Source organism: Dermacentor variabilis, chromosome 2 (genome assembly GCF_050947875.1).
Source record: "Dermacentor variabilis isolate Ectoservices chromosome 2, ASM5094787v1, whole genome shotgun sequence".
Classification (NCBI taxonomy): domain Eukaryota; kingdom Metazoa; phylum Arthropoda; class Arachnida; order Ixodida; family Ixodidae; genus Dermacentor; species Dermacentor variabilis.
Genome location: NC_134569.1, coordinates 117,158,551 through 117,185,538, shown reverse-complemented (window position 1 = coordinate 117,185,538; position 26,988 = coordinate 117,158,551). Strand labels below are relative to the sequence as shown.

The 26,988-nt window shown below is 42.4% G+C and overlaps 1 protein-coding gene across 1 annotated transcript; it reads right to left on the bottom strand.

Moving 5' to 3' along the window:
• Nucleotides 1–2,351: 2,351 nt before the first annotated feature.
• On the bottom strand, nt 2,352–6,018 carry LOC142570950 (uncharacterized). Its single transcript, XM_075679249.1, has 4 exons — nt 5,943–6,018; nt 5,168–5,227; nt 3,876–4,115; nt 2,352–3,115 (listed from the first exon to the last, which is right to left on the bottom strand). The coding sequence occupies exons 1-4, from the start codon at nt 5,952–5,954 to the stop codon at nt 2,822–2,824; spliced, it is 606 nt and encodes a 201-aa protein (XP_075535364.1). The 5' UTR covers nt 5,955–6,018; the 3' UTR covers nt 2,352–2,821.
• Between the last annotated feature and the right edge of the window lie 20,970 nt (nt 6,019–26,988).

Below are 26,988 nucleotides of genomic sequence, written 5' to 3'. Positions count from 1 at the left end.
ATCTGTGCACTCGCGGTCTACGCTGTTGACTCTTGCTGGGATCATTGAAAAGGGTGCACTGTGTCTACATATACGAACCTTCGCCCATTTTATACCATGGGGCAAACTTTGGAAGAGAAAAATATTTCGCTTTAGAAGACTTATCCAATAGCAGGCACCACAGAACGGTGTACTGGCCTCCCTGAATTAACGGATTATTGGCAAACTTGATCTAATTTCTTCGCACCAGCCGGATTTTTCCGGGAATTCAGTTTTCATAAACCAAGAAATGTTTGGTTAAGTAATATTTTTGTAGTGTTTTGTTATTACGCATAACTAAGGTGCTATAAAACTGGGCCTGCATTTACAAAAACTTCTTATGCTAGAACAGATCTCAGAGCAAATGGTTGTCAATAATGACATGGTACTTATTTGCAAAAGCGACCGGCCAATTGTAAGCATCACCTACGTAGAAAAAGCTTTCTGAATTGAGTGTCGGGACCCTTTAAGACCTGCAGACGTGAATAGGAATCTCCTGCGCAAATTTTCAGTGAGGTCAGCAGTACTGAAGAGGGCGACAGGCGTTAACGTGCATGTACACTTTGCCTACCTAGGATACGGATTCTGCATTTGGCTGTCGAGGCCTACACGGTTTGTTTATTGACCAATTCTAATGTTCAAAATGAAGAAATGGACAATGACAGGCAGCTTTGTTGGCTGCTCGGGACAAATTTCAACAACATGGTGTTATTTACTATGCACTCACTGTATGATACATCGACGTTTATTTTCCTTCATGTTACGCATTCATCGGAGCGCCGCCACTTCTGCTGCATAGAAATCGAGCGCATTACTTTGTGTTTCGCAGCAGAACGCCTCAACGACTGAGACACCACCACGGGTACGATCTACGCGGTTGTGTATATTGAAGGGCCAAACACTAATGCCAGCTCTATATAGGAAAGTGTCCAGAAATCATCCATCAAGAATTTTTGACCATTTATTTGCGGATCGATCGGATACTTGTCTTTGCACCTCCATGCCAAGCAGTGAAATTATCCTGTTATTCGAAGAGGAGCTCAAAATCAACACGCATACGCAGACGAAGAGCACAAGACGAGGCTCACTACCGACCTATAGTGACAGTGGCGCTTGTACTCTCTATTTGGTCTTCGCGTGTCGCGTGTTAATATTGCGCTCTCTTCAAACATTTTTGAGGACCAAATTCCGGCTGTTATGTAAGAATGTGTTGAATATGATTTCGCAATTCGTTATTTCTGGCACAGCGTTGTACTATGTGCTATGAATGGCACTGTCCTTACCACCGCTCCCTACCGGTACGCGGGAGCAAACCGGTACTTCGAGCGCCACTTCCGGAAGCACCAGTTCAGAACCGCGCCCATCGTCAGTGACCGACTCAGGTCCCAGCGCAGATGCTGCGACGAGAGGCGCAGCGTATCAGCGACAGTGTCTCAAAACGCTAGCTGTCATGAGCGAAGAACGCGAAAATATTCCCCTTACCTCCATGTCCCCATGTGGTACTGCACGGTGACACGGCACCGTTTTTACAATTGAACTACACTACAATACCATAGGGATCAGTCCACAAAACCAATTAGGTAGAAATAATCATGATTTTTTCCCAAAGAAAGTTAAACACGTTGCGAGCTGTTTCACCAACAAGCCTAACAAGAAGTATTTCTACGAATTATCTGAGTCACAGTTACGTGCGTGAGCACCAAAGCGGTCTCCCTCCGAGTTTTGTGCTAGCGTTGTATACAAGGAGCAGCGTACTGCAGGTCAACACTTTGTCATCGCCATTCATACGTATAGCCCTTTCATGTGTAATAATAAAGACAAACTTTCCGTGAAGGCGTCCTTGACCAATCATTTTAATGGGTTTTCAAGAATTGGAAGTTTATGGTACAGGTATCGGAGCCTAATCTGATGACTGGAGCTGCCGACTTATTGAGTAAAGTTTACTTCGTCGATGATACACGATAAGGAAGAACACGACAATGGCTCGCCACCAGTGCAGGGTAAACAAAAGGTTGGCGTCAATCCAGTTGTAGCTGTTAATTCATGATTGATATGTGCACGCTGCTAGTGCTTGACGCGTGTCTGGGGGCTGACAACAATAAGTAAAGGGGTAATGTCCACACTTCTTCTTGAAGCGGTTACATACAACGCCTAATCTCTTTTATTGACATGTGTACACACAATTTTTCTGATTACGTATTTTCCACCGGCTAACCAATGTTATGACGTTATACATTGTGAAACCTTCTTTATCACTCTGCGCGATAAACAAGGTTTCACAATGCGAGAAAGAAGCAGTACCATGGCTGTACTAACTTTTTTCATCATCTGAAATGTTTTAAGTGTATTTGTGCCATCTAGGGGGCTCAAGCAACAAGGTGCATATGTTAAAGGAATGGACTGAAAGCATTGCAAAAACACCTTTATTGAGCGAGGTTTGCGTACAAACGGGATCGCGATCCTCTGCAAAAGCTTGATATTGAAGTGTGTGTATGTTTGTTTATTGTGATAAGGTTGCGGGTTATAGACATGCAAAAGTTAACAGGAGCGCCTTGTTAAACTTTGGCGCTTCTGATACCTTGTTGATATATAAAAAGTATCAGGCACGATCTTCTTAAAAATTCAATCGCAGTCGAGAGCAGGCGCAAAAAGATACAAGAAATGCGACCGTACAGCCTCCATGCATGCGCACGGTGCAACAAGCGTAGCGTCACCCTTTTGAAGCACACTATGATCATAGTTTACAGCGCAGTATGATGTGGTTGCATTGTATACTGATCCTTCAGGCGTATAAAATGAGTGATTATCGGCTTCTACGGAGTGTGTAGCTCAGTGGCGGGTTGTTGCCAAGCGTAAAAGACGCCGAGCTTGCGCCACCGGGCCTAAAAGAGGCGGATGCTGCCCCTGGAGCAGCGAATCTCGTAGCGGTTCTTGGCGGCCTGAATTGCAGGGGAGCTGACCGGGCAATGGTGACGGGTGCCACAAACCGTACCGGCGGGAAACTCTGCGATACAACCCTCGGACGTGGTGCTGGGGCGGCGACGAATGCGGCTGGTCGGTTGGTTATGGTCGCTGCAGGTGGTGCTACGTCGGAGGCCTGGAAGAGCCATTTTAAGTAGTCAGAAACAGGAACGCTGTGAAACTCATGTGGTTTATGTCTGTAGAAACACGGAAAATGGAATTGAATATCCGGACTAAGTAGGCACTCGGGCCCAGTGTAGCTTTTGAGAAATGGTTTGAAAGCGGACGTTCTGAGCCCATCCACCAGCAGAGCGATCAATCTGGTAATCATGTGGACAACAGTGAACGCGATCAGCAGAACAATAACCACAGCAAAATACATCTCAAAATTTTCTCAAAAGTATTTTAAATGTGTTTTTTCTTTCATCACTAACAACTTTATTCGTAGTTGTTGATGGATGGCTTGATTTATTGATCTGTTAAATTACTTTCCTCTTCAATCTACGAAAGTCACGATCCCAGCTTCGCCATTCTGTAGCTTTAACCGTGCGAAGGAGAAAATAGCACCATCTACTCAGGTTAGCAGGCAGTGAGTGCGCGCGCTCAATGGAGAGAAAAGCGTACTCAAAATGTTTAAATTCGGGTATAGAATTCATCACGGTCATTAACCCGACACCCCTATAGCTACTGCTTAATTGTCCGAAATGCAGTTGTTGAAGCATTTCTTGCCACAAGCGTTTTTACCTCGATGCTATTTTGTTTATCGTTTGGCGCTCAGACACTTATACATCCTAAGGAGGCTGCCTCAATTTGCCACAGTTTTCACCCAGCAGCGTGTCTTCCTGCTTTTCGCGCTACCTTCTGTTCGCAATAAGCACGTACGCATGGGTGATCACCTGGGAGTTGATGACAACGTCAGCTGGCGCGGATGACTTCGTGCCCGGTTCATTGGTGTCGACGGTAACACGGAAGCCATCCTTATCGGCGATGTAGTTTACATTCCGGAAAATACCGGTTGCCTCTGAATAAGAGTACGTGCCCGTCTTGACGTTGTTCTCGTCCCCGCTCTCCGTCTGGCTCAGTCGCGTCCCGAAGTCGTTCTTGATATCGTACGAAAACGTGTACGGCTGCGGAGGCTGTTGAAGAAAGTGTAATTATTAAAGTAAAAATACGGTGTAGTGATATTGCAAACTATACTTCATTGTCAAGTAATGCAAAAAAGCTTAATAAGTGAAACAGCTGAGTAGCAGTGATATGTTTAATTTCGGATTCGACCTGCTAAGAGGTGCACAAGCCATTGTAGTAGCGCTTTCTCTGTGTACGGCGATAGTTTTGAGACCAGCAACGTCATTCTTTATCAACATTACTAACAAGTATGGCTTAAAAACTATCCTTACATCGTAATTCGTACTTTTTCTTTGTTCCATATCAAAATTAATTATGTGTCTTAGGTTCTGTACGCATTCGGGCTGTTGAAGAAAGTGCAATTAACAAAGTAAAAATACGGTGCAGTGATACTGCAAACTATAATTCATTGTCAAGTAATGCAAAAAAACTCAATAAGTGAAACATCTGAGTAGCAGTGATATGTTTAACTTCGAATTCGACCTGCTAGGAGGTGCAGCAAGCCATTGTAGTAGCATTTTCTCTGTGCAAGGCGACCGTTTTGAGACCAGCAATGTTATTCTTGATCATCATTACTAACAAGTATGGCTTAAAAACTATCCGTACATCGTAACTGGTACTTCTTTGTTTAATATCAAAATTAATTATGTGTCTTAGGTTCTGTACGCGTTCAGATGGTGTCCTTAGAAACGATACCTCTCTGTTTTGTGCGAACAGACGCCTGCATAATGAACGCTTGATAAATATTGTTAAAGTGAATTGCTAGCCTGTGGTAAAGGGCTTCGTAAATAAAATAATCAAGATTATTTAGTGTGCGGGCTTGGACTACTCTATTTTGACACAATCCAGAAAAAAGCAGCAATGTTTGAAATTGCAGCAGCGTGTGTTTTTTTACGACGGTTAGTCAACGCTACCTATTTGCAGAAATTAGGCATTTTCAGGACAAAATTTTTAAAAGTAATTATGAGATAACGAGAATAGCGCTGATAGGGAAAGTGGAAATCATGCCGCTTCAGTGAAGCTGTCATGGATTTCTGTAAAAGTGACGTTGTAGTTGACTTACCCCGATGGGATCTTCGATTCGCTGACCACACACGAGGCCAACAAGAAGCAAGGCAATTACCTGCGGAAGAATTTGTTGGCAGAGCATGATTGAATAAATAAGGTTTTCCTTGCTTTCATTGAACAGTGCGCGTAGATAACTTTTAGCAATGTAGAAATAACATTTCCTGTAAATCCGCTTCTCATTTTTAAATTCTACACTTAATGTTCCAGACCTTCTCGGGGACCAGGGCACCATACAGAAAATATATTTGGAGAAACTAATTTTGGTTTTATATATGCACAGCTTAAACACGTACAGAGGCCTGGAAGTAGCAGCAGCAGATGTATACGCCAGAGGAGCGATATAGGTTGGAAAACAGTGATATATAATAACGGGGTTCATATACGTATAAGGTGCACAGAGGCATAATAGGAATCGAGCAGGCAAGTACATTTGGTAAGGCGTCCCTATGCAAATCGATTGAATTGCCTGCTATTGAATTCTAATAAGCATGGATCAGAAGCTAAAATATAGGCAGTCGCGGAACAAACAGAATCCCTTTTCCAAATGCCGAGAGTGTTTTCAAATAAATAATTTACTCACAAGTAAACTCACCAGAAAAATAAACTCCCAAGTTACCGAAGCATTCCTGTATATAGAAGTTTTAACTGCGGAACCAAAATGACATAAGACGAGTATACCACACGTCAAGTAATATGTTAACTAAATGTAACAAATAGCTAAAGAGAAATATAGACATGTTTTCCTGCAGGCCGCGAAATGGAGTACTCACTTTGGCAAGCATGGCCCGATCTCTTCCGGAGTGGCTCCAAGGACCTGCAGAGAGTATCAGATGCGCTCACACGCACGCTCGTTGCAAGCTAATGGTCAAACGTTTATATATCCACCTGGTTAACCTTAGTGATCACGACCAGAAAATCCGGAGTGAACTTGTGTCCAGTTAGTTTATAGCCACGACGCAAGCAGAGAGGAGGTGAGTAAAGTAGGACAAAACTTGCAAACTTACAAACTAGAAGTAAAATAAAGCAAGGTGCCTGCGGACCATGAAAGGCTGGAGGACGCAATAGAGCTGTAGACGCGAGGGCGCATCGTAACTAACTCGCACCGTGGGGCATGATGGAGTGTTTCCCTCCGACTCCAAATTCGAATGATCACCTGATTGAACAGTGTGCGCTTGCACGTACTATTGGTTTGAAGCAATGTGGAAACAGGAGGCGGAAGAACTTTCACCGCGTGGCTTCACAAAGTTTCTTCACGGTGTCAAGGCAGCTGACCCCGTAGACAGGACGGGTTCTTCAAGAACCGTGCCCGAGGTAGGCACTGTGGCTTACTTCCTTGGCCCTAACGTTTCGCATAGGTTCATACTTTGAAAGGAAGGAATCGTAATCAGCGCGGCGTCAATTCTACAAAAAGATGTCCTTTACTCCGTTATTTAAGCGAAGGATCGTTAAATAATACACAAGCAGAGGTATTAGGAATAAGCTTTCTCAACAATAAACGTGACGCGTCATTTATCTCGTACCTCTTCGTGTCGCGAATGTGAGCTACATCGCATAAGTTACACTTTTCGTACGATCTATTTCAAACTCGTGGCAGCCATTCATTGATCTTGCTTCTCTGCTATCACTAATTACTTTGGTTCTCTACTACGTGTTAAGATAAATGCTGCAAGAAGTAATAGGGACAAACGGTTAGAAGCCGGAAAGTCCACTTTACTGTGTGATTGAAGAAGCTTCATTTGCACATTATTTCAACGATGAAAACTTGGCGGGTAGAACGGAATGAACGCTGAGGATGAGCACAGTAAATTAAGAAGGTGATTGCAAAGTGAGAAAAGTTATACCAATAGTCAAGGCCATGCCTGCTCAAATGGGCTGGAAATGATGTCTAGGGCAGAGTTTTGGCTGAATTTCAAAGGATGAAAAACGCAACATTATTGTGTCTTCTTTGCGTATACATGCCTATTTTCATAGGACCAGTAAAGGGAGCCTAAAATTTTGGCTTAAGACATTTTTTTGACACGCAACATCGCAATACACGAAACTCTTGGCATATGTCAATGATAAGAAGCAAGCATCAGCTCAAGACTACCGGGAAGTGTGCAATAGTTGTCTTTTTCGTCATGGGTCACATGGGCAGCTGACATTATGATACCCCCTTGATGATGGTATCAAGAGCTAACAAATGTATTCCCTACTGAGTCACAAAGACCCATCTGCCGCCGATCATAAGAAAGGTGTGCCTTAATTAAACTGCTAAAAGGTTTCTTTCAGCGTATTTAGGAGATATAAATTTCAAAGGCAAGCACCACCACAGGCTCTGATATAGTTTTTCTTTGTCTGAAGAAGCGCTGCCCCTCTCATACAAAATAAATTCGTCAATTTGGATGCATCTACTGACATTTTTTATCATGATTATTTAGACCTCCAGTTTGATCTATGCAACACGTAGGCGATATTAATTCTTTATGCTAGGACACAGTTTCTCAAGGCTTTCCAGTACATAACCGCTTTTAAGAATACCAAAGCTACCATGAATCGGTATGACTCGATTATAAGGTTTCTGAAATTTACCTCTTCCGTACTATTTCTTCGGTGACGCAGATACATTCATACGGAAGACATTAGCCACCGCAAAGAGATTCAAAAATGCTTGTTAATATTAAATTTTTCACATGAATCAATTTATTCATGTATTTTATTCAGAAGGACCTATTTGCTTCCTTGATACAAGCAAACCTACACATGGGTCGGATTCTCTCGAGGCGCATCGCATGACTGCTTCAGCATCCAACGTATTCCTGGCCTTTGATTTCATTACAAAGAGAGTCAAGAGCCAACTTTGCAGAAGGTAAGTTGACAATAGTGAAGGAGCACTTTCGCTGCGAACTTGCTGTTCTTGGGGAAAGAGGAAAGCATTTTGGCCCTGCAATTAATTAGAGTTGCTCAATTGTTGTTGGGATGCTGCTCTTCTTGGGCGGTGGGGGTGTTGATATGTGCCAGGAATTCCTCTCGCATGCTATCAGGAGGATCGTCCGCAATGCATCGAAAAGAATTGCGGGAAGGTTTCAGATGTACATTTACATTTGAATCAATATTGTGAAATAGAACCAACTTAGAATTATTGGAGGCTTGGCAAATGTTCCTAGATGTCGTTTTGCAGCCCCTTTGGAAGTGGTTTTTAACTGATGACCTAATTCAAACGTTGAAAGGAAGCTACATTTCGCGTCTCAACTTTCCTCTTCCAAAAAATTAGTGTCTCCAGGAAAGTCTTGGTTGAATCTGGGCACATTATGGTGGTGGTATGTGGACCCTGCAGTTGTCAGTTCAGTCATCTGAAAGTTTCCAACACATTTGCAAAATACTTGACTTAAATGGCTCTCAAATCACCTTTAACCACTTTCTTATTCACTTACGCTGCTCGAAGTAAGTGCAATTAATCAAGTACAGCTACATGTACATATAGCTGCACCCTCATGACCCCCCAAAAATGCTCATGGCGCATTTGGGTAGTCATGACCTGCAATGTAAGAAACACTGTGCTGAAGACATGTTCAAGAACAGCAAGGCTCTCATTTATTTCAAGTCATCACTATTAAATAAAATGCACATTCTAGTGAGAATCGCAAAAATATAAAGTATTGTAGCAGCCCTGTGATTCCACGACAAGATAAATAATGCAGGCATTTTTTTAATTAAAAGGCGTGTTGTTGTGTGAGTCATCGTTCGCTGCACTTACTGAATGTGAACTGCTGCTGTGAGGAATGAAAGCGCCCTTGTGCCTCTCTCAATTTTTTTTACAGCTGGTGTAGAACGTAAATGATGAAGCATGCTGTGGTGCCTATATAAGGATTAAGTGCGAAGAAATAAATGGTCACTTGTTATCTCATTACTTCGTCCTATACCTGTCTCTTTCATTTGTCTTCGTTTCTTGGTACCATGATACTTATGTGCCTGGGTACTTTATTTTCGTGCCTCTCAACAGCCAACTGGTCTCGTCGACAGTAGAACTTGTCATAATGAGTTCAATATTTTTCACACAAGATGGAGAGCTAAGCGGTTTGACGTCTTTATCTTGACAGTTCCTGCGTCCGCAAAATGCGTCGAATATCTTTTGATGTTTCAGTGTTCCTATTAAAAAGTCACACAAAATTATATGCGAAAGGGAATTGTGTTCATAAGTTATTAATAAAAATGACCATTGCGAGAAAGCAGTGAATAATAAGCGTCTTCTAATCACATCACTAAACAAACTGATCTAACACCCTGAAAGAATGTATGTATGCACTTGGAAGTTTTGTCACCTGGAGCACGAACATAATCATATTAAATAACTTTCCCCAACTTGCCCATTAACTGCTCCCAGAATTTTAAAACTCCTGCGCAGGTGCTCCCAGTACTTGCACAATTTGTTGAAAACGTGAAATCCTTAGAAGGACAAGCGAATTTGTTGGCATGATAGTGTTGGTGTTCTTCATCTGTCATTGTGCCCAATGCGCCCCTAATCGCCGGTACTTTGAACCTTGTGAAAACATTCAAGGTAGGACGTCTGCACGCGAATACGCCTGTCGGTGTGAAACAGGTCAAGAACACGTAAAAATTGTTGAGCGAAGAACATGAAACGAGGAGAAGCTGTAAAAGCCCGGCTCGTTTTCTTGTGCACACTGACCGTATTAGTTCAGAGAGCACCAATTAAAATAGCAGCAACTGTCACCTTTCTTGGAGCATTAGCGGTACAACCGAGCCCAGAGGTTCCAAGCATGTGTTTTAAGCAGACAAACACACTCCTAAGCTCTTTTCATCAGCGCTTAAAAAAAGTGATGGGCGATCAGATCTGAGATGTGTGAGCCTGCTGCTCTTGGAGAATATTGGGCTAGACGAATATTTTTTTCGCGAATTCGAGAGAATAGCTGGAGACATTTCCGGTCGTAGACGCATTACGTATTGCAATAGCTGCAGCACGCATTAGCCTGCGGCCACTGAGCTTGCTGCTTTCCGGGTGGTCGTCCTTCGAGTTGGCCGGATCCCGATCGGTTAATCCCATGAGGTACTCTCAGCGGGTGGTAGTACCTGATCGTCCGTATCTAAATTCAATCCGATTTGTTATTAACCATGAGTACATGGTGTTGAAGGCAGTCGTCCTTGTGCCCACCTCAATCAAATATCCTTCTTCCTGTTTTTATGCAAGCAGTCGGGAAGATCACTGTATATCACGCAATTGTGCGACTGCGCAGATTTGCTTAGCAACCATTCGATAATGTCCTAGAGTGTTCTTATGCTTGCTTGCCAGCTCCCTCCAACATGCAAGTAACTGTTTTCCCGGAAGTGCACAAACGATGTTTTGTGACACGTGTACAGATATTTAAGTTGGTGCCCCTACTTCGTGAGTAGAATGCGTACATGCTTCGTAACCCTTTATCGTAATACGGAGCTTCAGGGAGAAAGTTCTTCCTCCACTGAGCTATTGTATGAGGTTTGCTCTGCTTTTGGTGCATACGTGTTACCTCGCGCAGTTCTTCTTTTTATTGAGAATAGCCAATAGACGAAGGAGCGCTCACGGCACGTATGATCTCAGCACTACACCGAGAAGGCAAAAAAAAGAAACGAGATTTACAGTGGTCGTTTTATTTAAAAATTCTTTATTAACTTTCTTACGTTTTCCTACGCGCCACGTATTACAGGCATTAGCGAGAGAGCGTGGACAACAATGAACAAAGGATACACTGGAGAACTGAAGCTCAGAACCCAAAAAAGTGGCTCTTTCGAAAAAGAAATGAGGGTTCCATGAATGCGGGAGAACAAACGACTTCCACGGGTAATTAAGACGGGATAACGCGTAGGATGAAAGATACATCAATCTCCAGTTTCAGTGACCAGTTTTGAAAGATTTGCGTATGAAATAAGGAGAAACATATAGTGATGCACGAACGAATACTTTCGTTCATGACTGGGTTTTCGGTCACCTTTTACCGTATCTCAAAGAATATGATCCTTATCTAGTGAAAGAGATCTGTTTGCGAAAACAGTAAGCGCTCCCTGTCCGATACTGTAACGTTTTCTCTCCTCCACGAAGAATCGTCGAATGCAACCGACTGAAGTAGTTGCGTACTTGTGTTGACCAAATGCACTGCGCGGCTACTGAAGAAAATGCTAAGTAGAGATGCTGAGAGTAAGTATCTAAAGTATCAAGTGGCTCGATATATGTTTAACTGAGAAATCTATATGGTCCGTATACAGGTTTGCAAGTTGTTCTTCGCTGTGCAGCAAAAAAAAAAAAACAAATAAATAAACAGGCACAATGTAAGAGCCATCGCAATGGTGATAAAATGTTCCAAGGGATATCTCCTTTCAGTAATTAACCGAAGCGACACGGACCGATTTCACAAACTTCCGACTGGGTAATCGAAGACGCATTGTTTCAAATATTCGGGAGGTGCTAAATTTCCCATAATGATAAATCTGCTTCCTGAAAACAGTGAGCCCAACCACATGCACAAAGGCAATGTTCTCAGAGTAAGACAGTGCCTTCTAGGAGCAGGGAGACACTACACATTGGTTGAAGGTTCAAAATACATATGGGGACTGGGTTGAAGGCAAGCAGCCTTAATATTTTAAATCTCTAACAAATTAAGCCACAGATTGTACATTTTGTCTTACAAATACTTGAATTACATACAGTGGCAATGTCGCAGAACTACGGTGTTCTAAAGACAATGTATCACCTTTGCATGCGTTTTCACTCAATTCTCACGCAACCAGTCGTTATCTAAAACAGCGCACAACTTTTAATCCACCACAGAAAGTTCTGCAAAGGGACATGACTACATAAAGGATCTCACAAGGCTTGAAATTGCACAGGTTCCGTGCATGATCCCGTTGATCGATTTCTTGCCCTACTATTTCGCTTTTCCTTCTTCAAGCGGCTACCGTGTATGTGAAAACATACAATGTATGTCTTTTTTCAAACATTTTCTGTTGTTGAGACCAGCCGTTAATGCTCTCTTGATCGGCACATTGTCTAATAACTTTCACAACAAATCTGTTAGCACCCTTGTTGGTAGTACTGGTGACGGAAGTGATGACCAAAACTATACTCCTTTAAGCCCCCATCTTAATCAGCTGATTCTGCGTTGCCATAAACAAATGACTTTTTAATATCCTCATTGGTACAGGATTTCATAGAGGTAATTTACAATCTTTCATCATGCTTTAGGTGCATGTTTCATTGTGGGTGTGAGGATGGTGGGGGAAAAAGGTTAAACCTCGTGCGTGTCACTTACTGTCTCGCTGGTCACTCAACGCAGCAATGTTTCGTTTAACACTTATATGACGGCACATATGAATCCTCGCAACAAATGCCTAACGTGCAAAAACCATGAAGGGTAAACAAAATCAAGCAAAAACAAATATCTTACAAAAATTTTTTTTCGGCAATAGCAGAGAAAACTTATTCAAAAAGCTGTCAGTGGACGTCACCTCATTTCATTTAGGGCTTCGTTTGCAATTTGTGCAGAAAGATCTCGTCGTATGTGAACCATAGGTGCACATTTTATTTTCTTTACATTAGGTGTGTGACACAACAACCGCCGGAGATCTATCATCGCTGTGCCTAGTTTGACCGTGCTTTCGAAAGAAATCGAGTCGCGCACCAAACTTCTTCCTCGTCCTGTGTCCCTGCTCAAAACCAATAACTGGCGCTTGCTGCTTTTAAGTAGGTGTTAACCAGAGGCATTCAGCCAGAAAGTTCACACTCAATAGCGACGCCCTTAGTAAGCAATTTTTTATCGCACATATAGCCTGTAGGCGACATTCGTCAGTGAAGGGTTGAATAGTATAATCAATTTTGATCAAGTTCAGTGTCACTGTGTGGGCTGCTTAGTTGCTTTATCCGTGGCACTGCATTTTGGCCTTTTGTTCTTGCTTGATACAATAGCAATCATTGCTCATTTTTATCTACCATTGCTACATGTGGTCTGCGAAAAGACAGCAAGTAAATAAATACAGTGTTTTTACTACTGATACATAGGTTAATGTCACTCTCGTGACCTCTGGTGCGCAATAAAACTGCTGATAAATGTGTGTTGTCCTTACTTTGCATCTCGTTTGTTGTGCGCGCTAGAGTTTTATAATGCTGCTAGTCGCTTTGCTCCCGTCACGTATGACGTCAAAGTTGTGTGTGCAGCCTTATCAACTTGCTACGCGTTCATATTCGGAAGGGAATTGTCTGTCCAAGAAATGCACAAACTAGACGACAACATTCCTTTCCTTAAATTCGAGCAAGGTGACGAAAGAATTCCTGATATTGCATCGTTTTTCTTAAATATATTCCTGTAGTAAATGTGGTAGCTCGTTTCGTTGGGCTTTTGGTAGCTCGTTTTCGACCTGCGGAATCTAACATACGTTAGATTCCGCAGGTCGAAATAAAAATTACATTCGGCTGGTTTTTTTTTTCTTTTTATAGATCGAAGCGCTTCAGGTCAGAGCATTTGGAGCGCCCTCATCTTCGGCCTGGGAACGCATCAGAGATCTGGCGCGATCGTGGTCACGTGGCTGCTGCAACATCAGTTGGCGCGGCGTCTGCGGCGACGCTTGCTTGTTGTCGGTCCGCCATATTTGTTTACAACAGAAGCGCTGACGTGTTCCGCTTCAGGCCTCCGATTACTCTAGCGAGTGCCTGTGCGTTCCGCTCGAGCACGCTTTGTCTGGCTCGAAATGAGAGCAGGCTTGCATTGTTGCGATCCGAGCAGAAGCGTGGTAGGAACCACCCGAATAAACAGCTACCAACAAGCCCAACAAGACGTTCTTTTTATGTATCATTAACTTCTCATGTGAGAGACCGAAAACACAATTTAGCTCTTCGGCCAACAAGCAGCTAAAAATTGCTCTCAACAATTTTGCGGTGTTGCCTTTCGTTCTCAGTAAGAAATGCAGACGTCAGGCCGGGAATAACACGCGTAGATGCCAACGCCAGTACTTCACCCTCTTCACACCAGTGGTCTTTTCCCGCTACGGGCACGTGTCCCAAGCGTGAGCCAGGTGAGTTTCGCGTCGGCCAATTGTGCATTGGCGCCAGCGCGCAGCTGCTCGGCAAGGGAGTACGTTATGCTTCGAAAGTAGCCAGGAATACCACGATCCTCGATTCAGGCCGAGTACCCACGATGCAAGCCCGGTCGTGAAATTAAAAGTCGCTCGGGTGCTATGGCGACCTCATACTGCACGCTACCTCTTTCCGTGTCTCAAGGCAGGCTGCCCAGCGAATGCTCTGCTGAAATTAGACGTTCCAGAATGAACATCGGCGTCTGTTCTCCAAGTGGCGCTGCACGCTTTGTCTAGCGGGATAAAAGGACTCGCGCTTGGCAAGTGGCGGGTGCTCGCCACCACTTGCCGATGTCCGGCACGTTCCGTCTGGCCACAGGATCGTTCGCTAAGGAAAGCTGGCAGCATGCTGCAATGCGCTCGTCTTTCCGAATTTGTGCTCCTAATCTGACTTTGTTGTTTGCACTGTTTCTTTCGCTTGGACTGAAGCATCGCCGAGGTCTTCACTGTAGGCTTGGGAGTAGCGGGATGCAGCTGCAATTGGGTCTGATTTTTTTCTCGGTCTCTAATGCTAATGAGCCTGTATAGGTTCGCAGGAAACATGCGCTAACGACACAGGAGGGTTTACAGCTTTAATCTGCAAGCGGGCATCAAACTGTTGTTTGCTTGTAGCATTCCCCGCTTCTAAAAACAGACATTCTAGTGTCCACTCTAAGCCAGTAAAGGAGCTGAAGGTGCCACAGCCGGGCTACGGTACACGCCTCAGTAATAAGGGGCCTGGCCTTGAGAATGGAAAGTAGGCGATCTTCAAGGCGACATCTCCTCTGAAATCTTAATGCCACTGGCTCTGCTAATTCAGTTTCAGTAAGTAGGTGGCTCAGGGGGAAAGTGCAAATCGCAAAACTTCTACAGCGAGAACTGAGAGCGTAATGTAACTTTCACTTGACTGCTTTTATTTTTTTTCAGGAACGAAGGAGCTCTAAGTAAATACCCCAGTAAGATAGTGTCTCGAGATAGCAGTGAGATCGTTATGCAGTCGCAAAACAGAACACGAACATTTTTTTACCCTATGGACGGCAATTTTTTGCCATTTCTTGGAGAGTATGGATGACGTCCCCTCCCGAATTTCGGGACGCAGATCTATAATCTTGTGCAGCCTCGTGAAAACTGCCATTTATATGTGGAACTGGTTCTGACCAGAATGTAGTAAGTTTCGAGCTTGACGTCAGGATTAATGAACTAATTTTATATTGCGTCGTTGAGTGGAATAAGGGCACGAATAAAGGATGTGGACAGGACAGAGGAGACAGAGTATCTGTCCTGTCTACATCTTATCTTTCCGGCCTTATTCCGCTCAGTGGCAGTACATGATGCCCCAAATAGCCCAGCAGTCAGTGTTTCTGAATTTCATATTAATTTGTCCTGTGTGTGCCCTCATTCCTTGCAGCAGACGTGTATTTCACGCTATTTTATCTTATACTCAGGCATGCGCCTTTTACACTGCTTGCTATAGGCTTGTTTAAATTGTCGTGTGAATTGAAATTATCTCTTGTGTCAACTCACCTAATTATCTTCAACAAAGTTGATGCAATAGCAATCGCAGCATACCCGCTTTCCCTTCGTGCAATATTATTCTGCGAATATATTACCAATCTTTAAAGCTTTTTATATTTATTACTAGGTTTTATGCTTACTAATATTATAACACTGCTACTAATAATAATGCGCATTTTCATAACAGTGATGAAGGCAGCTGTAGGTAAAAACTGCCCTTCGCAGACGCAGCTTGACAAGAGCCCACAGTTACCTTACTACAGCATACTCTATGCTTTCTGCTGTGCTCCTGAAGACCAATATTTTGTTGGAAGTTTTTGCTAGCGCGTGAGTTCTTCTTAATGTTTCTTCTGCTCTCTCTCTCTCTCTCTTGATAACACCGTTTTCAGTTTCGGCACTTCGCGGTAAGTACGCCTCTCGATTGCAACACTTTCTTTTTTTTATTTCAGGAGCCTGTCTTTGGGTATAATAAATAAGTGGGTAAATATGTACACAAACGCATTTTTTTTTTCAAGTAGTCCAATATTAAACGGGAATTTACAAATTGCGCAATGTTTTTCTACCCACTCAATTGTTTTCAAAGTTCCTGAGCTTCAATGCAATGATCTTTAGAGGCCTTAGGAGAGGACACCATCGATGAAGACAAAAGTACCTAAATGTCCACTATTAGGCACACTTCGTCCCTGAGGTGCGCTAACGACGGCATTAACTGACGCAATCTTTATTACAAATTGAAACATCACAACACGATAAAACAAATTAAATGAAGCGACGGGGATGAGCTCATGGCATGTTTATGCCGTCGGGTTCTAACCGAAGATGGAAATAATCACGCATAGGAAACCATGCTTGCCCGGAATGAATAGGGGAAATTCAGCACGACATCTTCTACGCCTCTCAGTTATGCGAGTGAGACCACTTGCAAGAAAGCAGTGTTCCCACATTTTTGCTGAATCCAAGCGAACTTGTGGGGGGGGGGGGTGAGGCGAGGGGGTTGGATTCAGTGTCGGCTGAGTGTACTCGCGATGCAAGGAACGGCAGAAACGCTGCTCTTCAGCGCAATACCCTGACAAAGTAAGCTCAGTTCTGGCAAGGTGTACCGCGAAAGCACATGCATTTGGTAAATACCGGGTTTATATGCATAAAACAAGTGCTTCGAGTTATACCAGCCAATGTTGACAGCGAGAGCCATTGTCAAACACTCCTTATGAAAAAATATTTTGTTGTAACCGCTGATATTGCGAAGCCGTTTGCGCCAAAATCAACAAATCGAAAGCCTATTCATCGATTACAAAGTAGTATTTATAGCGCTAGCTGCGCTACCTTTTCGGTCGCTCCCTATATGGACCGGTTGTTTGCAGGAAATATCGAGTGAGAAAACTGCGGCCCCAGCAAGAAAACGACATAGCCAGAGGATCAGGGTGCTAACGCGATACGCGTGCTGAATAACTAGGAGGGAGCACTCCACTACTTTTCTTTTTTTTTCTTGCCAATCTCATCCTTCTTTGCTCTAACTCGTGTGGCATCTCTATACGTGAGAATATTGAAAAGCAACTTTCGTGCAATAAGTACCGTTATTGCAGCGAAGGTCGCGTTGACCGGGAAACCGTTACCTGTAGCAAGGCGCCGCCTGCAGCATTCCATTCGATTACCCTTTCCTATAAGGCAATATTTTACACCCAGCACTCGTGGCAGTAGCCCAACAAGTCCTGTAGCTAAAAGAAAAAAAGAATTGCAGAGGGTAAGACATTGCTTACTGCGGACGCCTGAGGCTTAATGTGTTTTCCATGGGACGAACACTACTTACCGTAGCCACGACGCTGCGTTAAAAGCCTAAAATTAAAGTATTACCAACTTAGAAGTAGGAATGGGGCGGAGAAGATGGGGAAATGCAGTCGCAAAATTCAAGCAGTGCGGGTCTAAATAAAGTGGGCCATGTCTGCTTTTGGCTCTGATAGGAGGAAAGGCTAGAATCTCAAGCAACGTTTCCACCGACACATTTATTGACAATTTCCACTGGGGACCATGCATCCTGCTCACTTAAGATTTCTACTATGCTGCTTCCGCAGCTAAAGAGAAGTTAAGCAGCGCCGTATTTAACAGAATGAAGAATGCCCCACTCTTGGGCGATGTCCGTGGCTTTGAATACGTCGACTAGACAGGCATTCAAAGTTTATTTCTACAAACTTTGTCAGAGAGCGACAAACTTATTTCAAATACAGTAGATCCCAGTGCGAGTTAAACTTGGTATAGTTACCATCTGTAATTTCTTTATCTTTCGGTGTGTGTGTTTTGAGGAGCGGGGGGGGGAGAGCCAAAAATTTGGATGTTTGGATATTAGTGATAGTGGTGCTAAAGCGATTGCCGGTGTTACGAAAAAGAAACCAAAGTAATGGTCTCCTTTTTTCTTGCACCATGGTGTGCCTGGCACGTGGCTTAAATGGCCTAAAACTTTATTGTGCACCAGTATATGTTTCGGTGTTACAGACCACTTTAAAAAAAAAACATTCGCTAAAGTTGACCCTACGCGTTGTCCGAAAAAAAAAACTATACGTGACGACACATGGTCTTCGCTGTTACCCTACCTTTTATTTTACGGACTAACTTCCGATATATATACGGAGGTACGTGATTTAAAACAACAAGAACTTCAATATTAAATACCAGGCTCTAGAAAAAAAATTTCGGAAACTTTAAATAATTGAAGGACAATGTTTTCCAATGAATAAATTTTCTTGCATCTTATGTCACGCACACATTACTCAAATGGTGTTTTATGGCTGAAATTCGTTGAGAAGCTACATTGTGTTTTGATTCCACCAGCAAGGTCTAACATCTGAAAAGCTGGAATATCTTTTGAGATAATGTCTTGCTAATTGTAGTGGCCAAAATACACACGAGAACCTTTTCATATAGTAGCAAAGCAGACGACCCAATGAGTGATTATCAGCTGTTCTGAAAATTGTGCTTTCCTGATCCTAATGGACGTGCAAAAAGAGCATAATGAACTATTTATTCATCACTGTATGTGACACAAATGTTTCTGTTCAGTACATTTATCTTCGATAAAGTTCCCTATCACGCTCAGTCCTATCCGATGAGCGCTCAAATTGACACCATTGAAGCCAGTTAGAACGACAGCTGATTTAAATGGCTGTCTCGCCCTCTCATTTTCCCTGAAGTCATTTGCTAGTGTTGGGAACTAGCGTTGGTAGAATGTTTCAACATTGAGTGGCGCGCATTTATGCCGCCCCGTCTTATGCTGGTTGATTCTGTTTGTTATATGCTTATTGATGACACCAACAATTGTGCGCGGTTGTCGTTGCGTTGTATGTGCAGTTGTACCTTTAGCCTGACACTACAAATAATATCTTGAAGATTAACGAGCAGGATGGGTTTCAACAGATAACACGTCATCCACTCCATCTGGCCCAGCCATCATGCCCGTTTGGTTTACCATTCACCCATCCGCTCAGTATCACGGAGGCATTTGAAGATCTGCCGTAACAACTCTCTTATAAGTATACTGTCTCCTCGTGGTACTAGATTACCACTTGCGCTTGTACAAGCTGCCATTCGACGCTTCAGTCACCCATCAACAATTTACGTTCTGTATCAAATTCAGCAGTCTGATAAACATTGGAAACAGTGCGTACACAAAGATGACTCGCTTTTCTGTTTTGCACCATTACAGCTGCAATTTATTAAAGAAGCGTATATTCTGGGATTTTAAGTGTGAAAAGCACAATTCCATTATTAGGCACGAATTACTCTGGATGAATTTTGACCACGCGAAGTTTTCAACGTGGACTTAATGCCCGGTACAGCGGTGTTTTTGTATTTCGCCTCCATCGAAATGCTGCCGCTGCGGACTGGTGCAGCTTGCGCGGATCCTGTCTTGCGTACACAGTGTTGGACTTCAATCCGACAAGGAAAGCGACACCAGCAAGGCGCAAAAGGAGTGATGAAATGGGCGGTCTCAACCAAGTTCAGTCCGTTGTAGTCTCCACCGTGGAAATCTTATGACTCTTAAGGACTTCACAGAAACATGTCAGTACGAAACGCGAAAAAACTTGAGTTTTCTCGAGTTTAAGCAAGAAGCCAAGGAGGACGTCCGCTCAAATTATCTCGTTTCTTTTGTGGCTCACTGCACATACCTGTTTATGTTTCTAGTATATATCAAGGACCACCCAACTGCCTTACAATTTGCCAACCCTTCCTATTGCTGGTGATGGTACTGTCATCAGAACTGGCAGCTTAATCGATCGTATAATCAACAAAGTAGGCGCTCATTGAACTGGAGCACATCTAATGGCCTTAAAATGAACCCGAACAAAACGCAGTTTATGGTGTTCCACTAGAGCCATAACCCCCTCACTTTTAATCCTGGCAGTATTCTAAATGACCAGCTTCTCTATAACGTGCCAAGCTGCACATTTCTAGAAGATACACGTGACCCTAATCTAAAATTCGCTAATCACATTCCCAATCTAAATCAATAGGTTTCTCAGGGAAAAAAGTCTATACTTTAGCGCAAATGTTTACTTGCGATTTAGTACGCTTTCTTGCACACGTACATGTCGTATTTATTTATATATTTTATTGGTGATAACCTCAAGGTACGTAGTTGTACATTGCAGAGGGGAGTTGTGCAATGACACGGCCTAATACTTGAACCCGACTCACACTTCACTGTTGCAATGCCTGCAAAATGAAGCTCGCGCCCTCATTATAATATGAAGCACTTATCTCACAACCACCGTTCTACTACTCAGGAACTTCATATACTCATAGCACAGTCATTTTCCTTATGCAAGAGAGCAGCGATGCGTAGCAGTTCACGTAATGATAACTTTCTCTTTGATGCGTTCAAAAGGCTGTTCTAATTCCAACCCCAGTCAAGTTCGCATCCAACGATAACTTTCTTCTACCATTGCTATGTACTAACTATGACGAGCATACCGCGTCCTTTGCAGCGATTGAGTTCTGGAACAAGAATTCATGAATTCAGGTGGTCAAGATTCATCCAGAGTCCCCCGCCACGACGCGCCCCATAATTATATTGTGGTTTTGGCTGGCAAAACCCTAGAATTCATTTAATTAAATTTTAGAAAACCATGACATAGTTAGCAACGATTGTGATTATCATACGTTCCGGTTCGCTACCCTCCGCAGGGGGAAGGGTTAAGGGGGATAAGAAGAGAAACAGAGTGGAAGGGGGATTATTATGCAAAAAAGAAGTGAGGCGTGCAGACAGGACACAAGAGTAGAGAAGTGGACAACACGAACGCCGACTATCAACTGAAGGGAGCACTGAGGCGAAAAAGGAGAAGACACAAAACTCATCTGCGCATGCTCAGGAATGGTAACGCCACGTGTCAGTCGGGTACACGTGCCTGTTTACGTGAGAGATAACTGTTAAGACACTTAATCTCTTCCTTATGTAAAGTAATTGAAGGCTGACTCACGCACGCACTTCCACCATTAAAGATATGCCATGCCTCAACCATAAGACGCGTATCTTCATTCTTATGCCTGTACAATATCGCGCATTGCGCAGGGGGAGATAGAAAGAAAGGGAGACAAGCAAGAACAAAGCGCGTACACTACAGAGTGGTAGGGGGCGGCATTCTTAGAGTCTGTCGTGAAGCCCCGTAGACCGCAAGAACCTTAATTACGCGAGTAAGGCCTTCAACGTTCCACAGGGACAAAGCACACTCACGGAACATCAATCGCAGCCCAGCCGCAGCGTCTGTTTGCGAAAGCGGAATGAAGACACGTTGACCACTTTCATGTGCAGATCTGGTGGCTTCGTCGACGTGGTCATTCCCGCTGATGTTACAATGTCCTGGGAGCCACTGAAAGATTATGTTGTGTCCCTTGTCATCGCTTTGATGATATATGTGCCGAATTTTTGAGGCCAGTTGTTCATTGGGTCCGTGGCGCACTGGGCATCGTATGCACTGAAGGGCTGCCTTGGAGTCACTAAAGCCTGTCCTTTGTTGCGGTGGCTCCTGCTTAATGAAATGAAGTTGAATAGTTGTTGTTAGTTGTATAGAGGCGAGAGTCCCAAAGTCAAAAGAATGCAGCGGGACCCTAAGTTAACAAGAACATTTGTACAAAATGATTACTTCATGCAGTAGTGTAAAATTGTGCAATCTACAAGTAAATAAAAAATTAAGCGAAGTAGTGGAAAGAAATATATTCGATTCTTATAGGAGTCATACACGCAAAATAAAGAATTTCGCACATTATGAATCTAAACTGTATAAACCTATTTAACAAATGAAGTAAATACTTTATACACAAAGAAAATAATAAACACTAGTTATACAAAGTGACAGTTTTAAGTTCATATTTGAATGCATGCAAAGGTAATGATGATTTAAGGGCATGGGGTAAGTCATTCCACAGCTGAAGCGCTGAGATGGAGGAAGTCATTTTGCCATAATTCGTTTTGCGTTTAGGTAATATAAAATTGTGATTCTGGGCAAACCTAGTTCAATTGGTATTTGTGGTCAGCCCAGAATCTACTAATTTAAACGCGAGCTGTTTGTTAAGTATTTTATATGGAGTGATAAGTAAATCAAAGTCAAACCAGCCAGATACAGGAAGAATGAAATTGGCCTGAAGAAGCGTTGAAGCTTTATAGTAAAAAGAAGTGTTGGTAATACTGCGAATGGCCTGGTTCTGAGTGTGCTGTAAGGACGAAAGGTCACAGTTACATGTATTTCGCCACGAAGTAATGCCATATGTGATGCGACTATGTGTGAAGGCAAGCTATAAAGATAAGGCGCGAACAGAAAGAAATGGAGAGGATTTAATGAGAGTTCTAATACCAAAAGTAGTTTTATGTTTAATATAAGCAATATTATTATTATACTTCAAGTTAGAGTCCAATTTAATGACAAGGAAAGTTACACAGTTAACCACGGGGATTAAATGATGGTCTATAGATACTTGCGGTAGATAAGGGAGGACGTTATTATATCTTTTAAAAATCATGATGTGAGTTTAAAGTTGGTTCAAAATTCGATTGTTTAAACGACACCATAGAATATACATTGGTCAATTCGTTGTTCAGCTTAGTGATTACCGTTGTTAACTATTTATGCGGCACGGAAATGGTGGTATCATCAGAGTAAAGAACAACTTTAGGGAAGATCAGTGCAATCAGGTAAATCATTAATGTAGATAGAAAACAATAAAGGCCCAAGTATACAGCCCTGCGGTACCCCTTGATTAATGACCTTAATGTTTGAGTACACGCCACCTGTGCAGACTGATTGTTCATGATCGAGTAATTTTTAAAAAAAGGTAAAGGTGGACCAGTTATACCGAATCATTCCAGCTAAGTAAGTAATATATTATGACTAATGGTGTCAAAGGCTTTAGTAAAATCAAGAAATACAGAACCGACAAAACCGCCGTTGTCGATGAAAGACCGTAAGAAATCGGTTATTGTTAGTAAAGCTAAATTGTTGGAACCACCTGCACGGAAACCGAATTCGCAAGGTTTAGCAACTTAAATTTGTCGAGGTACTTGTTCATACGTTTGAGAAATAATTTTAATAATTTCGCTAATTGAAGACAAAATAGAGATTGGGCGATAGTTTAGCCCGTCTGTAATATCACTTTCTTATGCACCGGGATTACCTTGGCCTTCTTCAGTGGGGTCGGAAAGGTACCACATTTAAAAATCAGAATAATTATTTTGCCTAATCTTTCCGCAATATATGAAGCAACGAGCTTTGAGTGATAAGAGAAAATATTATCTAGCCCGAAACTAGAGTTTTTTTTTTCAGTTTATGATTCTAGAACACGTTTCATCAGGGGTGTGATTAAGTTCTGGGCCTATTATTGCATATCTCATAGGAGTAATCACTAAATGATTTAGCAATGCCTGATGCCTGAGTGTAGATTTGCTTTATTCATAATTCTACTAACCTATGGTCTATTGAATAAGTCCCTGAAAAGTATAAATATTTTGTTTGGGTTATTTTTTGCTTACAAAATTCTTTTTCTTAATGAAGGCGTTTTGATTTTTAGAAGGTTATTCAACAAATTGCAATATATTCTGTACCTAACTTTTAGACCCACATTGAATAGCTATTTTTTTTTAGTTTTCCTATATAGATTATCTTTCTTTCGCATGCTAGTTAACCAACCCTTTGTTAACCAGGGATTATGGGGAAATTTAAATGTTTTCTGGCATTTCAGACGTTTAATGCTTGCATGCACTGCTTTATTCAACAAGGAGCTGAAATTCTCTAGTTCTCTTTCAGGATGAATTGCCATGAATTCAATGCCATGGCAATTCATGGCAATTCAATGCCATGAATTGTATTGAAAGTTGTCCTGATTTATGGTAGAAGTAAAATGGCGCTTGTTATGGCGAGGTATTCTTGCGGTGAAAATTACAAGTACGGGAAGATGATCAGTGATAAGCACATCAATGACTCCTTCATGTGGCATTGGTGTAACATTGCTCAAAGCGTGGTGAAGAAGAGTACCTTTTCCATTGGGTGAAAATCGCGTAGCGGATGAAATCAGTGATTCAAGCTCGAAACCAAGAAAGCAATCAGTATATGCTATACTGCGGCGGTTATATGTGTTCAATAAATTAATATTGATGTCACCAACCGGTTCAACTTTCTTGTTTTTAGCAGCGACTATATTGAGTACCGCGGCAAGATTATGTTGAAAATGCGAGATAGACGAATTGTAATATATAGGCTGTTTCTTTAGGTGCACTAAATTTTGAGAAATTGCATGCGGCAGGTAGTACAATTCTAACTCTTGATCAAAATTACACGATGAGACAGATATTACTTCTACAAGAAATCGAAATTTCTAATTGAATGAGTATCATAATTAACATAACTTTGCCGCGCATATATTAACCTACGAATTATAGTAGGTAAATTGGAAAGGCGTATCCGCTTGGAAAGAATTGTCAGGACTGTCCCAATTTCGAGATATTGATTTTCAAAATTGGTGACAAAATGAATTGGTCTTCCTGTTACTTTTGTGCTTCAATGCACAAAACTGCGTTTCTTTAAAAAATGGTAATAGGGTGATAAGATTGGCGCCGGGGTTATGCTTTTAGTGAAGGATGTGTTTTACTGTGAAATAGTTGAGGCTTTTTTTGCACTACTCGCGATTTTGAAATGTTGACTGTGAAATGTAGTTCACTCATTTTTTCTGTGACATACAACGCGCCCATTTTTATTATGTTTTAGGACACTTTTCTGTCGTGGATCAACGAAAATGATTAGAGCCTTGTCATCGGTGGTGATATAAACGTTGAGATGCAAACTGTGAGCCACCAAGGTTTCGAATGATATCATAGAATCTAGCGCATTTACGAACCTACTCGATTTCACATTAATTTCTGCATACTCACTGACGTCATCATAGCAAATGCCACAAATGCACCTATTTGTGCCGGTGTCCTCAAAACATGCATAAGCGACCATTTACATCCATAATTAATAATAAGTCATAAGAAATTTCACCTTAGGGATGCAAAGCCGCACCCGACACCAGCCCGGTGCGTATGTCCAAGAACTATTGCCAAATTTACTGCCTATGCTTTAGGACAGAATGAGACGCCCATTGCAAAGCAACCGATGCTGACACAGCGTATGCTGTCTTTATCGAAGAGAGAGAGACAGAGCAAAAGGGAAAGGCAGGGAGGTTAACGAGAGGAGATGATCCAGTTTGCTACCCTACGCTGGGGAAAGAGGGGAGGGGGAGGTAAAGTGTTAACAAAGTAGAGATAAAGAAAAAAAAGAGCACAGACTAGGAGCATATAGCGGTGCTTTCAAGGCAAAATAAGAAGGCGGGGACGCAAGGCAAGGAAACCTCGGATTACTTCAGAGTGCCTCAAAGCGATAAAACTCAGGAAAGGCACTTAACGACCGCTTTTTATTTTAAATCTGTGGGCAAAGAAGACTTCGAGACATTACGAAAACATAGAAGCGCTACAAATTTTCTCTTAAGGAAAAGCAAACTTGAATACGTAAGTAGACTGTTTGACCTCGAACTAACGCAAACATCTGAAGCCGTCTGGGAAAAAGTTAAACACGTTGCTTAATTACCCATGCTAGGACGGCCGCCCATTCCCGGCGAAAATTACCGCTGACAACAAAACCCTTACTGGTGATGACCTTGCCGAAGCCTTTGATAAATTTTTTGCATCCGTTGGAGAGATCACATGAAAATAATTTTACGCAAGTACTGGGCACCAAAACTATGGAAATTGCTTCTCTGTTTCCAGTGAATACAAAGGAGGTTACGGGTGATTTGATGTCCTCAAATAACAGCAGGTGTTTTGACGAGGACTGCCTTAAAATTCGGCAAATTCAACATGTTATTCGCATCGTAGCCCCTGTTATAGAACACGTCATTAACTTAATATTGCCTTTAGACACTCTATCAAGGCGTCTCCATATTGCCAATGTTTATTTTATTTTCAAAGGTGGCGGCAAAGAAAAAACACCAAATTGTAGACCCTTGTAAATTCTGCCGGTATTTTCTAAAGTAGTTGAAAAACTAATACATAAAAAATGGTGTCAGTCTTAAACCATGCACCGCCTTATGATGCCTTTTCAATTTCGTTTCACAAGGCAGCGTTCAAAAGAAACTGCTCTACTTTTGCAAAAAGAAATGGCGCTGCATCCATTCGGAAAAGGAGATATATGCACTTGGAATTTTTATTGACTTTTCAAAAACAATCAATAGATTTACCCACCCTACACGAATAAAAAAATATTGAAGCACTATGGATTCCGGTTCAACTTCTTGACTGTCATAAATCGTCGTATTCCAGCATCGTAATGTGACTCTCATGATACTGTCGTCGTCAAGCCTTGTACTCCGACCCAGCTATCCATATAGGTTGGGCTACTAGGTGCGTGTTCGGGGTCGTAACGCGGTCATGATCATTGCATTGCGTGATTATCCTTTCTCATCCGGCACATCTTCTGCCGTCATCATCACGCCATCGTCATCCCGCTGTGGCTTCGTCATCACTTAAGTAACGTCAGACCATTGTAGTCTTGTCATCGTCAACGCCCTGCGTTCGCGATTCAATCAACGTCAACCTTTCTTCGTCATTTTATTTTAATCATACTGTCGTCATTCAATCATGATTAGGGCGCCCTCGTCATGCAGTCATCGTCAGTCGCGCCCATGCCTTCATTGTCAGCTCGTCGTCGTAATGAT

Coding starts and splice junctions, on each gene's coding strand:
- LOC142570950 (XM_075679249.1), bottom strand. Junction 4,116..5,167: donor GAATCGAAGATCCCATCGGG/GTAAGTCAACTA, acceptor TTTCTTCAACAG/CCTCCGCAGCCGTACACGTT. Junction 3,116..3,875: donor ACGTTGTCATCAACTCCCAG/GTGATCACCCAT, acceptor TGGCTCTTCCAG/GCCTCCGACGTAGCACCACC.